At 33.1% G+C, this 23,602-nt stretch overlaps 1 protein-coding gene and 1 non-coding gene across 9 annotated transcripts in view; both read left to right on the top strand.

Annotated features, from left to right (window-relative positions):
- The window catches only part of SENP6 (SUMO specific peptidase 6), a 120,623-nt gene that overhangs the window by 22,984 nt on the left and 74,037 nt on the right, over positions 1-23,602 (top strand). For 3 of the 8 annotated variants that reach the window (XM_041736635.1, XM_041736340.1, XM_041736089.1), the window contains exons 2-6: positions 2,134-2,227; positions 4,147-4,207; positions 14,713-14,855; positions 16,151-16,255; positions 20,740-20,760. In XM_041736635.1, coding sequence (XP_041592569.1) covers positions 2,134-2,227; positions 4,147-4,207; positions 14,713-14,855; positions 16,151-16,255; positions 20,740-20,760 — 424 coding nt within the window. Of the gene's footprint in view, positions 1-2,133; positions 2,228-4,146; positions 4,208-14,710; positions 14,856-16,150; positions 16,256-18,948; positions 19,158-20,739; positions 20,761-23,602 lie in introns of those variants that run through there. The other 5 variants (XM_041736405.1, XM_041736260.1, XM_041736176.1 and 2 more) reach the window with 4 other exon arrangements.
- On the top strand, positions 23,427-23,529 carry LOC121475183. Its single transcript, XR_005983654.1, has one exon. It is a non-coding gene; the product is annotated as a U6 spliceosomal RNA (small nuclear RNA).

The following is a 23,602-nucleotide window of genomic DNA, read 5'->3' as shown; positions in this document are numbered from 1 at the left end:
GTAGTTTTCTTCTGTTGCTTATTTGTAACCTCTTTCTCTGACAGAGAGAAACCTTGCTTCCATTATATACTGTTTATTATTTGTCCAATTCCAGTATGTATGTCAGAAGTTTCAGATTTGCTCATTGTGACTTGTTCCTTCCTATTTTATGATATTTTTTGTTGTGAGCTCTTATTCTTTGAAACTTTTTTTGAGGCTTGTATTGAAATTTTATATTTTTTTAGGGAGGATTTATATTTGATTCAGTCAGGTAGAGGCATTTTTTTTTTTTTTTGCCTTTAAAAAGAGCTTTTTATTGTGGCAAAAATTTGTTATGTCTAGTTTATTTAACTCATTGTAATGTTTTTAGAATTCATCCATGTTGTAGCATGTATCAATTTCATTCCCTTATGGCTGCATAATATTCGTGTGTGTGTGTGTGTGTGTGTGTGTGTGTGTGTATACACAGGTACCTGTATACACCACATTTTACTTATTAATTCACCTTTGATGGACACTTAGGTTGTTTTCACCTTTGGCTATTATGATTAATGCTACTACACCTGTTGGTTTACAGGTATCAGAGTACATGCTTTCATTTATTTTGATTATATACCTGGAAGTGAGACTTCTAGATCATAGAGTAATTCTGTTTAACTTTTTTTTTTTTTAAGATTTTATTTATTCATGAGAGACAGAGAGAAAGAAAGAGGCAGAAACACAGGCTGAGGGAGAAACAGGCTCCCTGCAAGGAGCCTGAAGTGGGGCTCAGTCCTGGATCCCGGGATCACACCCTAGACCAAAGGCAGACACTCAACCGCTGAGCCACCCAGGAGTCCCTATGTTTAACTTTTTGAGGAACTGCCGTACTGCCATACTTTTCCATCGTGGTTGTACTGTTTTACATTCCCACCAGCAATGCATAGAAGTTCCAATTTTTCCACATCCTTGTCAGTACTTACTATTTTAGTTTTTTTTTTTTTTTAACTTTATTTACAGAGGGAGAAGCAGGCTCCATGCAGGGAGCCCGACGTGGGACTTGATCATCCTGGGTCTCCAGGATCACACCCTGGGCCAAAGGCAGGCGCCAAACCGCCGAGCCACCCAGGGATCCCCTATTTTAGGTTTTAAAAAAATGTAATAGCCATTCTACAGTGGGTGTGAAGTAGTATCTAATTATAGTTTCGATTTGCATTTCCCTGACATCTAGTGATATTCAGCATCTTTTCTTGTGAGACTATTTTAATTATAGACTTTTCAGGGCCACATAGATATAGTTATGAAAATTCTGGTCCCAAACCTGAGTAATTGTGAGTTTATGGTTAGGGATTCTTTAACCATGGGGTAAATACACTTTGTATGTCTTCAGTTCAACCCAGAAACCCAGAGCAAAGACAATACATCATAATTAATCTCGTTCTTTTTCAGTTTCTTTTTTCCCCTTGTTCACCTAATTGGAGGGCTGCCCTTCAGGTCTTCTACTCTTCAGTTTGTCCTCTCATCTTGCTGGCATCCCAAACTCGATCTTAAATCCCTAGTCCATCAGGTTTTTGTCACATGACTCCCAAGACAAATGCCAGCTTCAGAACCTCATTTATGTCTCTGAGTTCCCATTTTCTAGTTGTTTATGGCTTCAGGAAGTTTAAGCTATACACTTAATTCTTTTAAACTCATTGTGAGCATGTTTGGTGTTCTAACCTAGAGAGTTTTCCTGTACATCAAGTTCACCATATTGTCAATGCAGAAAATTTTGATTTCTCTTCTATTAAAAGGTGGAGATAATTGACTGAAGTAAATAGGGCATACTAATTAATGGGTACTAATTTATAAGATTATCAATTAAACATGGAGATACAGGGTTGATTTTTATATATTTCATACATATTCATGTGCTTCCCCTCATTTTTATTATATTTTACTAATTTGGGTTTCTTCTTTGGTAATAAACTCATGCATATGAACAACTGTACATTAGCAAAAACAGATTTTAACGTGTTTTTTGTTTTAGAGGAAATAAGATGTTTATAAGAAATAGTCAAAAAGCAAGAAAATTAAGAGAATCTAGACTAACAAAAGAGCTTGGGAAATGCTCAATTTTATTTTAAATTTAATGGTTCTACTGAATACTTATCTCAGTTCTTTTTTTTATTTCAGCTTTGGCTAGATCAGAATCTAAGAGAGATGGAGGTTTTAAAAATAATTGGAGCTTTGATCATGGAGACGAAAGTGAAGGAGACACAGATAAAGAGTAAGAACTTTTTTCCCCCCCTCAGATATTTTATATGAATAACATTTCATTAAAAAATGACTTATATTCCATGGAAGTATTTTTAAGAGCATAATATTCTTTACTTATAAAACGTTTATTACAAAAATAAATAAATAAACGTTTATTACATAACATGAAGGTAAGAAAATGCAGGGGTTTTTTATTGAGTAATTTTGCTGTTATATTTTCAATTTTTTGAAATGTGTTAGTATGTGCATGTAATACATATAAGCATACAATTTAAAATTGACTATTGAAGATTTTCAGTTAAAGAAAATTTTTTTAGAGATGACATTCTGTTCAGGCACTGATTTGAAAACCTCTGAATTTGTGTGAAAGTTTAAGTTCTATAGTATCTTTCTTAACAGTTGCCCCTCCATCTTAGATCACGTTACCACCAGAGAAAGCAGAAACAATATTAAATGGTAAACACAGATGTTGACCCAAGCAGATGTTAAACGAATTACTTATTATACTTTGTGTGCTTGAAATGTCTGCATTGTAAAATTTAAATGATAGTTTTAATAGAACCTTTTTGCATATCATGAGATGTGTATTACCGATTCACCATTGCTATTAGGTGCCATGATTTATTAATCTGGTTTTCCACTGGCTAGCACATATTCAGAAATACACAAATATATATATATATATACATTATATATACACACAGATATATACATTATTTATAAATACATATAGTTCTACCAAACCTATAAGTATTTTAAAAAATTATTACATAAGAAATCAGAGTATATTGGCTAAATATTGTGGGAGCTTCACTTCTGTCGGGCAATAGCTCCGTTCATTACCATTTTTATGTACCTTCACCTATGAGATTTTGAATTGAAGTGAACTTTTATTTGAAGGAGAGCTTTGAACTGTTTTCAGATAAAATTGGTGTTTTATGGTTGTCTTTCTCTTTTTTTATTTCTGACTTTTAAAATTTTAAATATTTTTTTTATTATAGACCCTTAGTATTTATTTTTGAAAAATTGGAATTAAATCTGAAATTAAGTGGGAAGTAGGTCACCTTTTAAACATTTTGTAAAATGTTTGGAAGGAGAATTTTTAGTACTAAAACAGTTGGGGTATGTGTAGATGGTAATGGAACATTTTATATTTTTATTATAAATAGCTAGGATTTACTAAAATAGCAGAGTTGTCTTTAGAAGAATGTATTTTAGCTTTCTTTGTTAGATTTGTCATGATTATGTAAATTTGTATTTTAAGGTGTTACCTGTTATGTATATTTCATTTATGAATTATACTCTGTCTCATTATAAGAGGATCCTTAGGAGCTTTAGCTTTTGTAATATCTTGAGGATAAATTGAACTATTAATAGATATATTAGTCTGATCTTTTAGAATCTCAAGTATTCTAAAGTGTTGATATTTCTAAGATTTGTGAAAGTAACTTTTACTGTGGTAACATCATTGGAATTACTTTTTTTTTTTTTTTACATTAGTTAAGGTTTTCTTACCATTTTTTCTCTATTTTGTTTTGCTGTTCTTTTCCTCTAATTTTAAATCCAAGACAGGAAAAATGAGTGACTATATGTGAAATCTACAGTTAAGGGAACAAAAATTATGTTTGTAGCAGGGGTCAACAGACCATGGCCCACTGGCCTAGTCTGGCCCACCATTGGCTTTTGTTAATAGTTTTATTGGAATACAGCCATACACATGATCTGTGGCTACTTTCATACTAAAATAGTAGAGTATTAGTAGAGAGACTGTATAGTCTACAGAGCCTAATTTAATCTCTGGCTTTTTATAGAAAAAGTTTTCAGATCCCTGAATTAGGTAAACAAAGACAATAAATATACTTCTGAATTTAATGTGTGAGTTGTAATTGTCACTTAAGATTTAACCCCCCCCCCTTATTTTCTCTGTAGCGAGGCAAATCTACTCAGTGTAGATGAAGATGAGGATTCTGAGACCTCAAAAGGAAAAAAGGCAAGTGTTGCTTTTCTGACTTTTTTTGGTAAATTTTTTAGGTTATATACTAAAAGCTAATATATCAAATGAAGATTTTTCCATTTTCTAATTGAAATTCCCAACCACCCACTTACCCACCCCAGAGGCTAGTGTGTTCCCAGTTTCCTGTTTATTCCATCAGAGATTTTATGCATTATGAAGAAAATATATATTTTTTGCCCTACTCTCTTATATTAACACAGTTAGTACCATACTGTACATGCTATTTAGTCTTTAAAAATTTTTTTTTTTAAAAATTATTAGAGACCATCCATGAGTCCATTAAAAACACCCTTGTTCTTTTCCCTGGGTGTATAGTATTCCATTGTATGATGTATTGTTCTTGTCCAATACCACCATATTGAAGGATATTTATGGTGTTGTCCCTCTTTTCTTTTCACCCTGAAATAGTTAAGTCACCTTCAGTATGGGTGATTTCGCATAAATACTAGCAAATCTGTAGGATGAATTCCTAACAATAGAGCTGCTGTATCAAGACATGTACACTTCTAATTTTGTTTTACCTGATTTACGCTTTTACCAGCAATGTCTGAGTATGCCTGTTTTCCCACACAGTTGTCACAGTTATCGATCTTTTGAGCTTTGTCAGCAAAAAACTGTATCTTGGTGTAGTCTTAATTTTCATTTCTTTTACTATAAATGAGGTTGAATGTTTTCATATGTGTAGTCCTTTATTTCCTTTTGGATAGTATCATTTAATATCCTTTGCCTATTTTTCTATTTAGTCTTTAGAATGTTATGATTCATAGGAATTCTTTTTATGTTGAGCCCAGACACACATTTTTGACAACTCTGAAATCTGTCTAGATGCATCTTATAATAATGGCATGACATGGTTTAATTAGAAAAATTTCCTTTGCACGTTAGTATTTACAATGATTTGAATCTTACAATGGTTTCCTAGGTTTGAATAAGTACAAAGTGTTGGAGAAATTGGCCCCTTGCTGTGATGCTATCTGCTAATATTTTAAACGAGTTTTTTCCCACTAGTCTTTTGTCTTTGCTTTTGGCGATTATTGCTTTGGAGAACATTTTTTCTTATGTTGTCAAATATATCAAAATTGTTTTCCTTTTATGGGTTCTGGGTTTAGTTTCTTTGCTCCTAATGATGTTAACTTAGTTGCTTATTTGTTTTGTCCTATTAGATAAATAGTTTCACAATACCAATACAAATATAATTGCTAATAAAGTAATTTAAAATTTTTTCCTTCTGTTTGCTTGTTAGTTTTTGGTGGCACCACCAGGTATATAGCCCACTAGGAATGTGTGTTTAAATTACTTGGGTTTTTAAAATTTTTTTATTTTATTTTTTATTTTTAAGATTTTATTTATTCATGAGAGAGAGAGAGAGAGGCGCAAAGACACAGGGAGAGGGAGAAGCAGGCTCCATACAGGGAGCCTGATGTGGGACTCGATCCCGGGACTCCAGGATTACGCCCTGTGCCGAAGGCAGGCATTAAACCACTGAGCCACCCAGGGATCCCCTGTGGTTTTATTTAAAGTGAAGTTTTAAAATATTTTTTATTTATTTTAAGTGATCTTTCCACCCAACCTGGGGCTTGAATTTACAACCCCAGGTTCATCTTCTCGGACTGAACCAGACAGGCGCCTCTAAATTACTGTGTTTTTAAATCAATTGAAATGATTTAAGTTTTATAATTACACAATAAGTTGTTTTATAATTACACAAGAAATACATGATTCCAAAGTCCTATTTACAAAAGAAGTTTTATTAGAGAAATCTAGGTTTTATTTTGATTCCCTCTATCCTTTTCTCTTTCACTAATGGGCAACTTGAAAAAAAAAAATCACATGGATTTAGCCTTTCATTGTTCTTTTCTTTCATTTTTGATGGAATATACAACCCTTCTCAGAGAAACTATCCACACTGCTTATTACCTTGATTGTTTTACTTTAGCAGTTTGGTCTGTGGATCACTCCACTAGTAAAGTACTTAGAAATCTATATTATCTCTTTTGTTGTTACGTAGTATTCCAGTGAGTAGAATGAACAGTAGATATTTAGTTGGCTCCCTAGTGATGAGCAGAGGTCTTTCCCAGTCTTTTGCTATTATAAATAGTGCTTTAATAATGCCTTATGCCTAAATAAATAAATAAAGCAAACAAGCAAGCCAGCCAGCCTCATGAGAGACATGTCTTCTCATGTCTTTATAGTATATTTTGGGATAGATTCCTAGAATTGCAGTTGCTATTACAGAGGGTAAATTTACATGTAATTTTTCTAGTTATTGCTAAATGCCTCATTCATGGAAATTAGCATTTGCCATTCCCACTAATAATATATTTCTTTGTAACCTTGAGAAGTGTGTGGTCAAACTTCAGTTTTTACCCATCTGACATAGCACCCTCTTCACATATTTCTTATACTTACCGTTGAATAATATTTTAGTGACTTTTAAGTTTAATCTCTGCCAATCTCTGTTTTTTTTTTCTCCCATAGCATCTCTACTTTGTTGTAATTAAAGAATTTATAGAATTTGAAGTTTTTCTCTTAGTACTCTAAAATTTTCATTTATAAAGTTACACTAAAAACCACAAGGTTTTCACATTGCAGTTTTCTCTAGCTTTTATTTTAACATCTTGATTGCTTAGAGTGCTGCTGTTAGGTGTTCTTCAAGTGGACAAAAATATAGTGTAGTTTGCAGGGAAAATAAAGGATGTTTTCAGTTACTAACTTCTGTGACATTGGTTTTCAATTTACGTGTTTTTTTTTTTTCTTTGAAGATGCCCTTAATTTTTTTTAAAATGCCTTATACATTTTTTAAAAATTTTTATTTATTTATGATAGTCACACACAGAGAGAGAGAGATGCAGAGACACAGGCAGAGGGAGAAGCAGGCTCCATGCACCGGGAGCCCGATGTGGGATTCGATCCCGGGTCTCCAGGATCGCGCCCTGGGCCAAAGGCAGGCGCCAAACCGCTGCGCCACCCAGGGATCCCTGCCTTATACATTTTTAAGGATGTAAGTGGGGGGGGATCCCTGGGTGGCGCAGCGGTTTGGCGCCTGCCTTTGGCCCAGGGCGCGATCCTGGAGACCCGGGATCGAATCCCACGTCGGGCTCCCGGTGCATGGAGCCTGCTTCTCCCTCCACTTGTGACTCTGCCTCTCTCTCTCTCTCTGTGACTATCAAAAATAAATAAATAAATAAATATATTAAAAAAAAAAAAAAGGATGTAAGTGGGGATATTTTAAAATAAAACTTAAATTATGTTTATGTGTATCCAGTTATCTCTAAAGGTAATTCTAATTTGATACTCAGCATCATCTATTTTAAAAATACATGTACCATCTCTTTTTTGAGAGATACGTATTTATTGAAATTTAACATTAAATAGATATATATTCATTGAAATCTGACATTAAATAATTGTCACTACATGGTTCTAAGTATTTTTTTACTGGATGGAATTATCCTTATAATTTATTAAAGATTCAAAAATATATTACAGGTATTTGTAATCATTGAATCTATTATGTAAAATTATATTGGAGGGCAGCCCGAGTGGCTCAGCAGTTTGGTGCCGCCTTCAGCCCAGGGTGTGATCTTGGAGACCCGGGATCAAGTCCCATGTCAGGCTCCCTGCATGGAGCCTGCTTCTCCCTCTGCCTGTGTCTGTGCCCGCCTGCCCCCCGCCCCGTGTCTCTCATGAATAAATAAAATTTTAAAAAAATAATATTGGAAATGTATTTCTTAAGATGAGTAGTGCTGATGTTTTTCTTCTTTATTCATTTGGTTCACATATCCATGAACAAGTATTACTTATTGCTAGAATAAAACTTTCTGTAGCAGTTTTCTTCTTTTTCTTTTTTAAGGTTTATTTATTACAGAGAGAGAGTGCACATGCACAATTGAGTGTGGAGTGGGGAGGGGCAGAGGGAGAGGTAGAGAGATTCTCAAGCAGACGCCACTGGTAGCCTAGGGCTTGATCCCCAAACCTTGAGATCACAACCTGAGCCAAAACCTAGAGTCTGCTACTTAGCTAACTGTGCCTCTTAGGAGAAGGATAGAGTTTTGTTATAGCATTATCCTTCAGTTCTTTTCTTTTGAATTAAATGCCAAAAACCACATAGCAACTTAATATTTAAAAGTTAAAAATAATTTGTGATCCAGTCATTAGAGTTATTGCACTTCTGAATTTGGTATACTAAAAAGGCTTTATCAAATTTAACAAGTAGCCAATTATTATGCTTGCTACTTTTAGATTCCTTTTTTTAAAACTAGATACTTTCTTTTTTTTTAAAGATTTTATTTATTTATTCATGAGAGACACAGAGAGAGAAGCAGAGACACAAGCAGAGGGAGAAGCAGGCTCCGTGTAAGGAGCCCCATGTGTGGGACTCAATCCTGGATCCCAGGATCACACCCTGAGCCGAAGGCAGATGCTCAACCACTGAGGCACTCAGGCGTCCCTAAAACTAGATACTTGAGAAATAATTTTAAAAATTGAAATCTTGTTAACTTCAGGATATTGCCTTTGCCATTATCATATTTTTTTGTGAAATATTTTGTAATTTTTGTTTTGTGTATTTTTTTTAATATGGAACTGCATATTTTGTTCATTTACTCTGTGGAAAATACCTATTTATACTTTATTTGACAAGACCAGTCCATATGGTCCTGCCAATCAATTAAATCAGATATACTATTTATCTGTAAATATTTGTTTTCAGTTTTCACTTCAAGTATACATGTTAGTTTGTATCTTCATGACAGCCATTTCATTTCACTTCAGGTAGAAAATATGGCCTTGGTTTTGACCTGAGTTTGTTACTTCGTTGTAATAAGGCACAGCAGATTTCAGTCTCATTTTAAAAACTTATGCTTTCTTTGAGGTGTTCTCACTTGATTTTCTCCTTGGGTCAATGCTTTTCTTGATTATAATTGGAATAGAATATACAAAGCCAGTAAATGCAAATTTTTATCACTTTTGCTTTTAATTTTGCAGTGAAATTAAGGAAATATAACTTTGGTGTAGAATATCTAGTTTCTAACCTATGGTTAGAAGCATATTTAACAAAATATTTATAAAACAGGGAAAGATATGAAGACCTACTATCATTTTTTGTGCCAAAAGAGATTCCAGTATTTCCAATTGTTCCTTTTTGGAGATTTTTAGATTCTAATGCAATAGGTGAGACTTATGTCTTTCTTTTGTAGAACAGATAAAGGTCTGTTGGGAAGGGAGATACTGTATGATGCCTTTTATACAGATGGCATAAATCAGTGTTTATGAAGTAAATCAGTGTTAAGAAATTGTGAAAATGGAGATTGAGGGCTTAGGATTTAATTGCCTTAAAATTATTCATGCCTGTTTGCCATTTAGAAAGTCTTTGTATATCCTTTTTTTTTTTATTTTTTTTTAATTTTTATTTATTTATGATAGAGAGAGAGAGAGAGAGGCAGAGACACAGGCAGAGGGAGAAGCAGGCTCCATGCACCGGGAGCCCAACGTGGGATTCGATCCCGGGTCTCCAGGATCGCGCCCTGAGCCAAAGGCAGGCGCCAAACCGCTGCGCCACCCAGGGATCCCTCTTTGTATATCCTAAGGGGTTACATATTTCTGGATTTTTAATGGCTTGTAGGTAATATTTGGTCCCTATGGATCATTGGTTTAAACTAATATAGCTCCTCTTCTCAAATGATAATGGAATTAGAGGAAAGCCTTTATTTTGATTAAAAATGTCTTAGTATTCTTCACCTTTCATAGAATAATCCTTTTGCCTTTGGCTTCTCTAGTTTCATTGTGCCTCTTTAGAGAAAGGATACATGTCTTTCATTAGTTGTGAAAATATTTTAGTCATTGTATCTGTGGATATTACCAAGATTTTACTTATTTATTCGTGAGAGACATAGGCAGAGGGAGAAGCAGGCTCCCTGCAGGGACTCAGTCGCAGGACCCTAGGATCACAACTGGAGCCACAGGCAGACGCTCAACCACTGACCCACTAAGCTACCCCTAACCTGTAGTTTATATAAAAAAGGATAAAAGATAAATGGCAAAGAACAAAATCATCCCTATACCGTATCTAGGTAATTTCCTTCACTGTCTTTTAATTCACTAAATTTTGTCTTTAGCTTTGTCTAATCTGCTACTTATTATTTTTGTTGGGTTCATCTTTTTTCTTTTAAAAAATGTTTTAATTATTTAGTTATTTTTTTAAAGTAGGCTCCATACCCAGCATGGAGTCCATCCTGGGGCTTTAACTCATGATCCTGGGATTAAGACCTGAGTGGAGATCAAGAGTCAAACGCTTAACTGAGTGACCCAGGTGCCCCTTAAGGGGAAAAAAAAAGACATTTATCATTTGTAGAACTTCTATTGGTTCTCTTTGAAAATTTTGTTTTTTCCATAGTGTCTAATTCTTTTTTGTTTCAATATCCATTTTGTTTTTAAGAATTTAAATGTCTTTAATGTCTAATCATTTTAAGTGTCTAATCATTTAACACAGGGAGCCTGATGTGGGGCTTGATATCAGATCCTGGGATCATGCCCTGGGTCCAAGGCAGATGCTCATTCACTGAGCCACCCAGGTTTCCCCACATGCAGCCTTTGAAATAGTCTAAATTTTGTAGTTGTATCATGGCATCAAAAGGCTATGAAATTTGATCAAAATGATTGGACTATTGGTGAAATACTTTCATTCACTTGTATTTTGATGCTGTGCTATTTACTTTACAACACTCTGAGTAACAAAAAGTGTTATATAAAATTTACTATTGTATTTCATTTTGAGAACATCATCAAATACACTTTCTGTTATGTTAGCCAGAATGCCTTCTTTATTAAGCTCTCTGAATAAGAAGTTCAAGTGTGGCAGTTGTTTGCCATTTGCCATGCATTACTTTATTGATCTTAATTTTTTATTTATTTTATATTTTAATTCTTATTTAAATTCACATTTGTTAACATATAGCATAGTATTGGTTTCAGGAGTAGAATTTAGTGATTTATTGCTTACCTGTAACACCCAGTGCTCATCCCAACAAATGCCCTCCTTAATGCCCATCACCCACTTAGTACATCCTCCCCCATTCTCTTCCCTTCCAGCAACCCTCAGTTTGTTCTCTGTAGTTACTAGTCTCTTATGGTTTACCTCTCTCTCTGTTTTTATCTTATTTTCTTTCCCTTCCCCTATGTTTATCTGTTTTATTTCTTAAAATCCACCTGTTAGTGAAATCATACAGTATTTGTCTTTCTCTGACTTATTTCACTAAGTGTAATATATTCTAGTTCCATCCACACTGTTGCAAATGGCAAGGGTTCATTCTTTTTCATGGCTCTATTCCATTTTATATATATATATATACACCACATCTTAACCATTCATCTGTCTATGGACATTTGGGCCCTTTCCGTAATTTGGCTATTGTTGACAGTATTGCTGTAAACATTGGGGGGGTGCATGTGCCCCTTCAAATCAGCATTTTTGTATCCTTTGGGTAGTAGTGCAATTGCTGGGTTGTAGGGTAGTTCTATTTTTAACTTTTTTTTTCAAAAAGATTTTATTTTTATTTGAGAGAGAAAGAGTGAGCATACGAGTGGGGTTAAGGGTAGAGGGAGAAGCAGATTCCCCACTGAGAAGGGAGCCTGATGTGGGGCTTGATCCCAGGACCCCGGGATCATGACCTGAGCCAAAGGCAGACGCTTAAACTGACTGAGCCACCCAAGTGCCCTTATTTTTAACTTTTTCAGGAACCTCCAGAAGGTTCTCCAGAGTGCTGCACCAGTTTTCTTTTCTTTTCTTTTCTTTTCTTTTCTTTTCTTTTCTTTTCTTTTCTTTTCTTTTTTCTTTTTGCACCAGTTTTCATTCCCAACAATAGTGCAAAAAGGGTTCTCCTTTCTCTGCATCCTTGCCAACAGCTGTTGTTTCCTAAGTTAATTTTAGTCATTCTGACAGGTGTGAGGTGGTATCTCATTGTGGTTTTGATTTACATTTCCCTGGTGATGAGTGATACTGACCAATTTTCCATACTTCTGAGATTCTTTTTTTTTTTTTTTTTTAATTTTTTTATTTATTTATGATAGTCACAGAGAGAGGCAGAGACACAGGCAGAGGGAGAAGCAGGCTCCATGCACCGGGAGCCCGACGTGGGATTCGATCCCGGGTCTCCAGGATCGCGCCCTGGGCCAAAGGCAGGCGCCAAACCGCTGCACCACCCAGGGATCCCTACTTCTGAGATTCTTAACAGGAATCAAAGTTATCTGAAACAGTGGCTTTTCCATGTTAGTGTACATCAGAATCACCTGGAAGGTTCAATAAAAAGATTGCTGAAACCCATTTTGAAAGTTTCTAATTTAGATCTGGAGAGGGGCTTGCTAATTTGCATTTTAAAGTGTTCCAAAAGGATGCTGGTTGTGTTGGTCTAGCGAACCACACTTTGACAACCATTCATTGATTTAGGGCATTTTTTTTTTTTTCAAAATAACATGGGAGTGGTCCTAGGTCACAATAACTGGATAGGCCTAAGTTTTCTCAGCTAAATGCATCTTAATAACCAGTTTATGATAAAGTAATTTATGGATTTATGGAGCTTCTTTTTTCTTAATATAATGGGGGGGAGGGGTAGAGGGAGGAACTCTCAAGCAGACTCCCTGCTGAGCATGGAGCCTGATATGGGGCTCAGTCTCACAACCCATGAGATCATGACATGAGCCAAAATCTAGAGTCCAGTGCTTAACCAACTGAGCCACCCAGGTGCCCCAATTTATGAGCTTTCTAAGAGAAGATACATGTATTTCTAATTGAGTGAGAACTATTGGTTACTGAATTCTGACCTATCTGCTCATTCCAGGGCTCAGCAATTTGTGTATATTTTGGTTAATGCATGAAATAATCCCATGATTACAAGGAAAGTTACCTGGCTAGAAAGACAAGTCTGTAGATTCTGAAATTGTTATCTTTCCATGGTAACGCTGTTATTTCCTGTGAAAAAGGGTCCCCAATGCAAAAATGATTGTACTTTGTTTATAAATCAAAGAGAGTGATAATTCCAGTATCTTTATCCCCAATGGTTTTTTTTTTCCTGTTATCAGTTGTTTCTCTTGGTTTTGATCACATTGCCTAATTTCTTTGAGTTTGCTATTAATGGTAACTATTGCATATGAAAAGTCAAAGGGATAATTTGAGGCCTAGAAAATTACTTATTTCTGGAGTGGATATTATTTACTTCTGTCTAGTACTAGGAGCATTAATAATCTCAGTCTCAGATCAATCACCTTAATTCAGTGGTTTTCCAAGTATGGTCTCTGATTGGCAATATCAGCATCACTGATACTCACTAGAAATGCACATTATTAGGCCCATCCCAGACCTAATAAGAATAAACTGTAAAGATTTGACACAACAATTTAACAAATCATTGAGGTAATTCTGATTTATACTAAAAATTTGAGAACTGCCTTAATTGAACTGAGGGTCGAGTTGATTAGAAGCTGTATTTCAATCTATATGAAGGCTGTTATTCATAGGATATAATTCTGATTCAAATTTTGAGGGGCTTACAAAGCCCTTCATATATGGTGGATCTTCATCTCTACTTTTTGTCTTTCTAGCTCTCTGTTGAAAGTTCAGCTTAGCCTCTCAACTACATCTTCTGGAATCAATAGGTGCCTCAGGGGAAAATATAAATCTGAGCTCAGATCCCTGAGTTCCTTGTTCCTAATCTTAATTCCTAATTCTTCATTGCTTTCAGAGCCCTCAGATGTCTCAAACACATATATTTTTAATGTGTCTTTTGTCTAGCTTTTTTCCTAGTTTTCAGATAGTAGAAGGAAATTGATCTTCATTACCTAATCTGCCATTACCAGAAGTGGAGGAGTCTGAAGCCCATGGCTGTAAAAGATTAGGAAGTAAAGAAATGTCTCAAGGAGGAGAAAGTGATAAGCACTGTATCAAAATAGGTCTTTTTTTGGAATTTTATAATGTTGATATGCTTAAAACAAGAATGGTGTTGGCACAATGAACTCTGTACTCAGGAGATCTTTTTTGTGGGAGTTTTTTTTTAGGGGAACTGTTAGGTTTCTGTAGAGATCATTTGGGGGGAGGGAAGCCATGTTCCTGTCTTCTTGAGACTATATTTTATAAATGAATGAAAAATAAAATAAAATATTTGACTATTGCTTCAAAATAAAGCTTCGAAAATAATGATTTTTAAAGTGTCGTTTTGGGTAAATTATCACTAAGAACTGAAGACTTTTGTCTCAATGAGTCTGAAAGCTTTTATTGAATGTCTGGTGCAATGAATATTCCTACATATTTGTGTTATCCTTAGGAAAAAAAAGTATTGCAGTTGAATTTTCCTTAAATTCATGCCAGTGTCATCCCTCTCTCCCATCTCCAATGGCTGGTACAATTGTTACAGCTTTTTAAAAAAATAGGTTTTCAAATAATCGTATTATGGTGTTTATTGAGTCTTCAATGTTTATGGATCTTTTTACAGTTAAATCGTCAGTCTGAAATTGTTTCTACCAGTTCTGGTGATCCCTGGAAGACATGTGCAAGACGAAACAAGGCTGAAAATTTAAAACCTTTGAAAGGCAACCCCATTGGGCTTAACATGTTGAGCAACAATAAGAAATTGAGGTATAGGCACTTCACTACACATTTCTATAGAAAAGAAAGGGTTTGACATAAAAAATTAACTACTTTTGTAGTTAATTGGGCAGTTGACCCAACCTATACCTTTTCTTTTCACTTTATTAGCCAAGAGGTAGAATTGCTTCAGGGTGTGGATTTTTTGCTTTGAATCTTGGGATTAAGGTTGATTGCAGTGATTTCTTGGTTCTGAATAAAAATATTTCAAGAAAAGTTTCAATAGAATAGGATTTCATAAGATAAGCTTGCTCTCATATAGTTAGTAAAATCTTGGTCATAGTATTAGGAGTAGAAGGCACTGGAGGTAGACTGGTTCTGTCTCCTTTAGAGGATACATAATCAGAATTGTCTCATAAGAGACTTTTTTTTTTTTTTTTTAAGATTTCTTATTCTTATTCTTATTCTTCTCTTCTAGATACATCCCACCTTTCCTTAGTGGTAGTCATAGGGAACTACTTTTACTGGTATGATTGGGCTTTACGTCTCCCAAAAATAGGGTTGAAAATCACTGTTTCATTTTAATTTTGTCAATATATAGATAGAAAACTGGGGTACATAAAGGCTAAGTAACTTTGAAGTCATATGCTGTTCTTCATTTTTTAAAAATGTCAACTTTGAAGAAGTAGAATTAGAGACTCCACTTTTTTTTATAATTCGTACATTTGATTTTTATTTTGGCATTTAAGAAAATTTTGTAATATTATGGTTTAAAAGCTTTTTATATGGATAGTCCCTAATAGAGAAGAAGAAAATGCCAGAATTAATTTATAAGGTATTTTATAGTGCAAAACATTCATTTAGGATTCCTGATTTCTTCCTTTCTTTTTTTTTTTTTTTAAAGATTTTAATTTATTTACTCATGAGAAACACAGAGAGGGGGAGAGAGAGAGAGAGAGAGAGAGAGAGAGGCAGAGACACAGGCAGAGGGAGAAGCAAGCTCCATGCAGGGAGCCTGATGTGGGACTCGATCCCTGGTCTCCAGGATCACTCCCTGGGCTGAAGACGGCACAAAACCGCTGAGCTGCCAGGGTTGCCCCGGATTCCTAATTTCTATTCTAGTGTTCTTTTACTCTGTATCTTCTTTCATGAATTATATTGGAAACATTCCAGAGACAAATTCAGAAAAGTGGAAAATTCCTAATGGACAATTTAACATGGTCAATTGAGTTGATATATAGTTTTTAGTCTGAAGATTTTTATGTGTATATATGTACAGATTTATTTTGCATATATGTATGTAATTCTCCTCTGTTCAGATTACTTTTTGTCTCTTGCATCTGCAGTGAAAATGCACAAAATGCATCAATATGTTCTGGAACTGTAGTTCATGGTAGACGTTTTCATCATGCTAATGCACAGATATCACTAGTAAAAACAGCAGCCCAAAGGTAAGGATTCAAATTGCCTTTGTTTAGTAATATATACCATCCTCTTTAATAGTTTTGCACTGTTTTTTTCTTTTCTTTAACCTTTTTTTTTTTTTTTTTTTTTTTTTACTTTATGGGACTTTATTGCGTTTCTCTTGTCTGTAATGAGATATTCCTGTCTCTGAAGTAATTCATGTCCTAGATTTTTATTATTTTATATCTGCTTTTGAATAAATCACATTCTGTAAATAGAAAAATAAAAGCCTTCCTATTGCATTATATTCCAGTTAAATTAATCTGATTTTACAACGTTGACAAGAAATCTTCTGCTGGTAGTTTAGCTCTGATGAGTAAAAACTACAGTACTTTCTACTGTGCTACTTACTTTTTAAGATTTATTGGATTTCATAGTAATAAAATAAATCACATTATTAGTTTTAACTGAGAAAATTTTGTGTTTCAGTAGGTTTGGATGTTCTCATTGATCTTCAAAGTAATACTTGAACCTTGAAATAATGAAAGTAACAGTGGGGAAAGCTTAGTGTTTGAAATATGATGTTACAAAATTTTAGTTGAATTTCAGTTCTGAGTCAATTTTAATTGATTAAGAAATTCTTAGGCTCCAACAATAAAATAATTTTGCGGTATGAATAGTTGTGTAAAGTGTTTTTATAAGTAGTAAAGTTTAAAGATTTGGTATATATGCTAGATGCTATTCTTCATTTTTTAAAATTGTCAATCTAGATTGTTGCTCATTCAGAAAATGTGACTCTTAGAAACCCTTGCTATATTTACTATGTACATAGATTTGCTATAGCATAGATTTTTAACTTAAAAACCTTAAATCTTTCTCATACTTTAGAATAAGATCTTTCTTTTGCATAAATATATTATTTTATCATAGATAAACATAAGATCATAATATTTGAAAAATGCAACTAAAAAGAGAACTTACTGCACATACCAAAAAATACCAAAAAATTGGCTTCTCTTACTGTAAAGTATATAAATCAAGCTCTCTGGCCAAACAAATGGAACAAACATGAAACTAAGTAATAAAAGGAGAGTAATTAATGGGAAGGCAAAAAGAGAAGACACAGTATTTTCACACACTGATCATGTTGATAGAATCCACTGCTGACAAAGATTTGTCTTTTTGATATTCTGAAAATGTGGTCCTTGTTGAAATACTCATTCATATTTTATAATCACATGATATATTCTACAACCAAAATTATTACTGCTTTTGAACTTATTTATTAGTTTGGAATTATTTGCAGTGCAACCTATTCTTTCCATCCCTGCTCTCATCTTTGGTAATGTTAAAAAACTGATTTCAGTCTGGAAATTGGTTTGTGCTTTGTTTTATTCTAGGTCTTGACACCTATTATACCTCACATATATATTATTGCTGTCTGCATAAAAGATTAGATTCTGTGAAGAGGAAATGGCATTTAGTAGTAAAATATTATTTCTTCAAAAAAAAAAAAAAACCCAAAAAACCAAGCTGAATTAGTTTTTATTTAGAGAGACATCCTGAGTGAAAATCCTTGACAAGAACAACTAGGGGCAGTAAGGAAAACTGAAAAATCATGTCAGGACAGATGCTATTTATCCTTGTCCCTTATTTATAGAATAAACATTTCTTATTCCTACTATGTTAATGTCATTAAGAAGATTTTGACATTCAAAGACAATTCATTGAGAGTTTTTCTCATTTTCTTCATTCAGAATTATTGAGTGATTTTATGCTACGTGCCACACATAGATGAGGTATAGAGTAGTTAAAGGTGACTTTGACAAAATCCCTCCTTTCATGCTCAATTTTGACTAGGGTAGAGGATAGAAAGACAAGTAAAAAAAAATAATTACATGGTAAGCACAGTGTAGTAGACACAGTTTGCATAGTGCTATTTACAGAGACGGGAGCTGTGAAGAATTCACAAAGCATGTATTAAAGAAGCTTTGGAGTGTAGTAGCTAGAAGAGAACCCTCCATGTGGTAGGACTCACATCTTCAAAGGCATGAAGAAAGCCTTCACCTAAGATGGTTACTACCAAACCTTTGTTGTTGTTGTTGTTGTTGTTGTTTTTCATTTGTTTAAACCTTTAGTTTTAATTAGTATAGTGTTGGCGCAGTTGTCAGACTTCAGGTGAGGTGACCACCCTGGTTTTTACTGGCTTTTACAGCTCAACTCTTAATTTGAAATGAAAGGAAATGCCACAAATTGGTAATTCATACAGTCCTCTTGGAGCGGGAGATATAATTTGTCTTTAAAAAGTAACTCCTGCATTTTGAATAATTTGTAGTTCTTTAGTAAGCTATGAAAACAAATACATGACACTTTTAATCTGAAGGGAATAAATGGAGATTAATATATCTGATTAGCTTCTATTTGGGAGAACATTACATTTCAATCTATTTTCTTAGTGCTACTACAAATGTTAGTATAAATCATATTTAGAAGATAGGTTGCTTATGTACTAGTAGTAAAGGTGGGGGGTAGTCTTATTATAGAAAAATGAAATGCAGAAATTTAAAAATCTATATATCACTATACTATCTCCATCCCTAACTTCAGTGAGACTTGCTAAAAGAGCATATTTACTGGTTTATGTTTTATTTACGTTTTCACTTTTTTTTGTTTTTGTTTTTTATTAAGGATAGGTGAAAAGACTTGTAAGGACCGTAGGGGAAAATGAATGTCTACAAAAGCATATATAATCCATAAATGGGAAAATGGGCTCCTGGAATAAGCAAGATTTAATTATTAATGAAAAGCACACCTTGAAAGAATTTTTGAAGTCTTAAATCAGGTCATGGATACCAGAATCAATCAATCTCTCTTTTTTCCTTCCTTTTTTAAAACATTTAAGAACGCTAGTACAGCACTAGTACAAGAATGAAATAGTCCAACAAGAATGTAAGTTGACATTTTAAAAAGTCCTACATTACTAATAATGGCTTCCCTCTCCATTTTTCAAAAGCTTTTTTTATTATTATTATTTTTTTAATATGTATGCTCCTCTAGGTCAGGACTTGATAATAAACACATACTAAGGAATCTTGTGGAAGCACAGTGACTTACAAATTAGATACTATATCATAATAAATGTATTTTCTTCAAGGATAAGAAAAATAAGCATGGGCATATATATATTTTGTTTTGTGTTTTTTGTTTTCTTCCTTAACTCCCTTGGTTTATTGGAAAGAACCAAACCTGTTTCTTCTACTGCTACTCTGTCTTCTACCTCTTTCCTTTACTCTATACAGGTGAGTTTAAAAAAACAAAAACAAGAGACTACTAAACTCTTCTCACTTCTTGGGCACAACAGTGTAAAGCTAGATGGCTGTATTAGGTATTAATATCTAACTTTTGGTTTTCTTTTTTTTTTTTCTGGAAATAGAGGTCCAGTAGAAATAAATAGATAAGTTGGACTATACTTAAACTATATATTCGTTTTATTTATTTTAATAGGGGTATGGTAGTATTCCCTCACTGTTTTGTCATTTATCCAACATAAATTTATTTTATACAGATTATCCTGTTTTGTTTTTTGTTTTTTTTATGGTAAGGTAAAATTTCTACTGTGGTTTCATGTAAGCTTATAATTCTTTTTTTTCTTTTTCTTTTTTTTTTTTACTATTGAAAACTTAAAATAAGAGTTTCTTTTCAGTGTTGTTTATGCAAAACCACATAACATTTTTTATTTAAATTTGCCAGGATTGATATTTTACTTGTTTGTTCCATGCTATAGAAATATGAGAATAATATAAGCACTCAGGGAATTTGTAAACAGTGTTTGCTTACAATTAGTTCTGAATATTTTGATCATTTTATAATGATGAAGAATAATTCTAAGATATGAATCTTATTCTAGATTAAAAGTTTTCATAATTTTACTCTTGAGTAATTGATACTGATAGCTTTTTAAATTTTCCATAAACTGTGGAGAAGGATGGACCTGCTATACATTGGATTTTTTATTAAAGGCTAGGATTTTAAATCTCAGGCCTTGCCTTGTATCCAAAACTATATACTGCTGTATTTAATTTATGGCTTTAATGCAAGTTTCAACCTTAAAAAATTTTTTTTTTCTTACTCAGAAGCTAATTATCACACCTGGTAACAGAATTGGAACCACTAAAAATTTTATAACTTTCAGGAAATTGTTCTTTGAAGACTATTTACATAAATACTTTAAAATAACATATCTTCAAATGGTTGATGGTCAAATAAAGCTCTTTTCAAGAATCTTTCATCTCTTTGTACATCCTTTTTTCTTAAATATGTTTAGATATAAATTTTCTGTATTAACAAAAATTGAAAAAACAGTTTACATATCTGACAAGATTCTAAACTTAGTATATAACATATATATAATGTGTTTAAAATAAATTAATCACATTAGAGTTTGCCTTATTGACTGCAGTACTAAAACTACAATGGTATATCAAAAATGAGGTCTTGCCTCTTACATTTTTTTTCTTTTTCATGTTTTAAGCAGTCTGGACCAAAAGGAAAGGTAAGCTTAATATTGATGACATTAGAGCATGGATATAACAGTACAATGTCAGATTATTTTTGTGCTTTGAAAAATATCCATTGAATTAGAGTTCATCATTAAAGCTTATTGATTATTTTAATAAATGGAAACATTAATGGCAGAACATGCTATTTGACTTATGTGGGTAATGTTTTACCACAGTTCTTAGTATGGTTATGTATTTATGCTGACGTGACTGCTTTCCTTTTAAAAGTGGAATATTTTAATGCCTTAGTAGTAAAGTTGTTTTCAGTTAATAGCATTAAAATTTTTATTATATTTTATTGATAATACTTTTTACACTTTATGAGTTAGAGTTGAGGGGGAAATGGAATTAGCATACCTTAAGCATGGTGTTAAAACTCTAAACATCAATATATTCCTATTTTGACCTAAAACAGAATTTATGATCACTATTTGTTCCCTTTGTAATAACATTGGTAGGCATATGTCCTTTAGCAGGAGTGTCGAATGACATAAATAACACAAAAACAAATTTTTTAAGAATGCACATTTCTTTGAATAGTGCAATGATTGCAATTGTTTTAAAGCAAATGTTTGTAGGAATAGTTTCTCTCCTCAGTGTGTTATGTAGAATTTTTTGTGCATGTACATCTGTTTTCTTTTATGAGAATCTCATAGCCTCTTATGAACCTCCCCACAAAAAAAAAAAGTTAATAGCCCTTGTATTAAACCAATACTTTATGTAATTGGTAAAGGTTAAAGAAAGAACATTCTATAATTTTGTTTACTTATATAATTTTAAATTTATAATTTTTTAAAGTTGTAGAGAAATTAAAGAGGACAACTTGCAGTATTTTTAAAAATGCATATATTCCCCTTCCTTAATGAACACTAAGGTCTGAAATATAAGGATGATCCTGCCAGCAGAAAATTTAGGCATATTTTATAATTCTGAAATACTTCACAATTCTTACATGTTTTAGGTGAATGGGTTGTGCAGATATTTTACTGTCTGTCTCCTGGGAAAGAAAAACTATTTTTCCATTGTATCTATTTTTATCTTTGAGTAAAGCATTATTTTCTTCCGATGTCGATGAGTCATTTTATCTTTAAAATTGTTAACTCATGACTACATATTTTTTGGAAAACCACTAATAAGATTTTGAAAATAAAATTGCTGAAGAATGTATATTAAATAACTCTTTATACAGTCATACACAAAACAGCCTCTTGGTTTATATAAATACTTTTCCTGTGTTATGCCAGATAAAATGTAAGTACTCTAATATTCTCAGATTAATATAAAGGTCTTAGATTATTCTGTTTTTCACAATAGTCTTGGAGGGTTTATACTGACTTTTTGCACTGTTTTGGTTTATGCATATTTCTGTAGTGGAAATTTATTCATTGATACATTCAGCAAATATTTCAATGACTTTATGTGCCAGGCACTATTCTAGGAGCAGACAGAAATCCCTAGCCTCTTGGAGCTTACATTCTTGTTGGAATAATACTAGAATAGGCGTCAGAAGATATGGAATTGAGTAATCAGCAATACCATTAGACACATGCCTTACTGTAAAATGGGGATAATATTTGCCCATTTTAAAGGAGATTTGTGAGGAACAAGTGAGGTAATTATTTAAAACTGACTTACATAATGTAAAATTTGAAATTTCTGTAATAGTAATAGATCTTCAAATTCTTTCAGTCTTTTGTGCTAAGATGACTGGCAGAGACCAGATATGAAGCAGCAACTGTTTATAAAATACCTTATAATGAAAATACCCGAGTGCTTTATTCAGCAGCAGTTAAGTTGAACCTAGTCCATGAAACCCTTGGATTCTTATATAGAATTATGTTTATCTTTGTTGGAGATAAAGTAAGAGGAACTTTTGCATCAGTACATTTTACTCTTTGAGATGAAATAATAGAAATCTATACAACAGACAGTAAAGAAGGATGAAAGGAAACCATCAAGTCTGTCAGCTGTGACAGTAATTGTGATCGGGTTGAATATATTTAATAAAAGACCAATTGTTTGGATTAAACCCAGTTATACTATGTTTATAAGAATCACACATAAAGTAAGATTCTGTAAGGTAAAAAGGCTGTTTAGAATCACAAGAGAAGCAAACAGAAAACAGTATAATTTTAATAAAAACAGAATTAAGGATTAGTACTAAATAGGATGAAGGAGCAAGTTTTGTAATGGGCATAGGCTATAAAAGTATAACACCTTCATTTAAAATTTCCTTAAAATATTTAAAGTGTATGAAGTTCCCAGTTAGAGGCCAGCTGTAGAAGATTTTAAATATATCTCTTGGAAAATTAGACTGATTTATGAGTTTAACATCAGTTTGAAATAATGAATTTTAACATTTGAATATGAATACATTGATTTTATAGAAATACATGTCTTTTAGATCAGGTGAGCAATGGAAAGAATAAATTGAGCTATCATTAAAATCCAGCAGAAACCAAGACAACAAAAACCCCGCACCCAGATCCTGGCTTTTAATACCACTCTCTCATAAAAGTAATGTGGAGAAATGGCTGATTCTAGGTTTGGGTTAGGGAAAACACAAAATGAATGTGAAGTGTTTTAGTGTTAGAAACCAAGCAACTAAAAAAAAAAAAAAAGAAAAAAAGAAACCAAGCAACTACTCAAAAACAAAAGGGTCCTTGCCTCAACAGCACATGTACTAAAATTGTAACATTACAGAAAAGATTTTTATGGCCCTTATATAAGGATAAGTAGATTACGAAGCATTCTATATTTCTGTGAATTTTGTGTTTATATATATGTATTTTTTTACCAGAATAAAGAAAAAAATGATACCACATCAAGGGGACA

Source organism: Vulpes lagopus, chromosome 1 (genome assembly GCF_018345385.1).
Source record: "Vulpes lagopus strain Blue_001 chromosome 1, ASM1834538v1, whole genome shotgun sequence".
Lineage (NCBI taxonomy): Eukaryota > Metazoa > Chordata > Mammalia > Carnivora > Canidae > Vulpes > Vulpes lagopus.
Note: the sequence above shows the minus strand (reverse complement) of the source record. Positions and strands in the feature narration are given on the sequence as shown.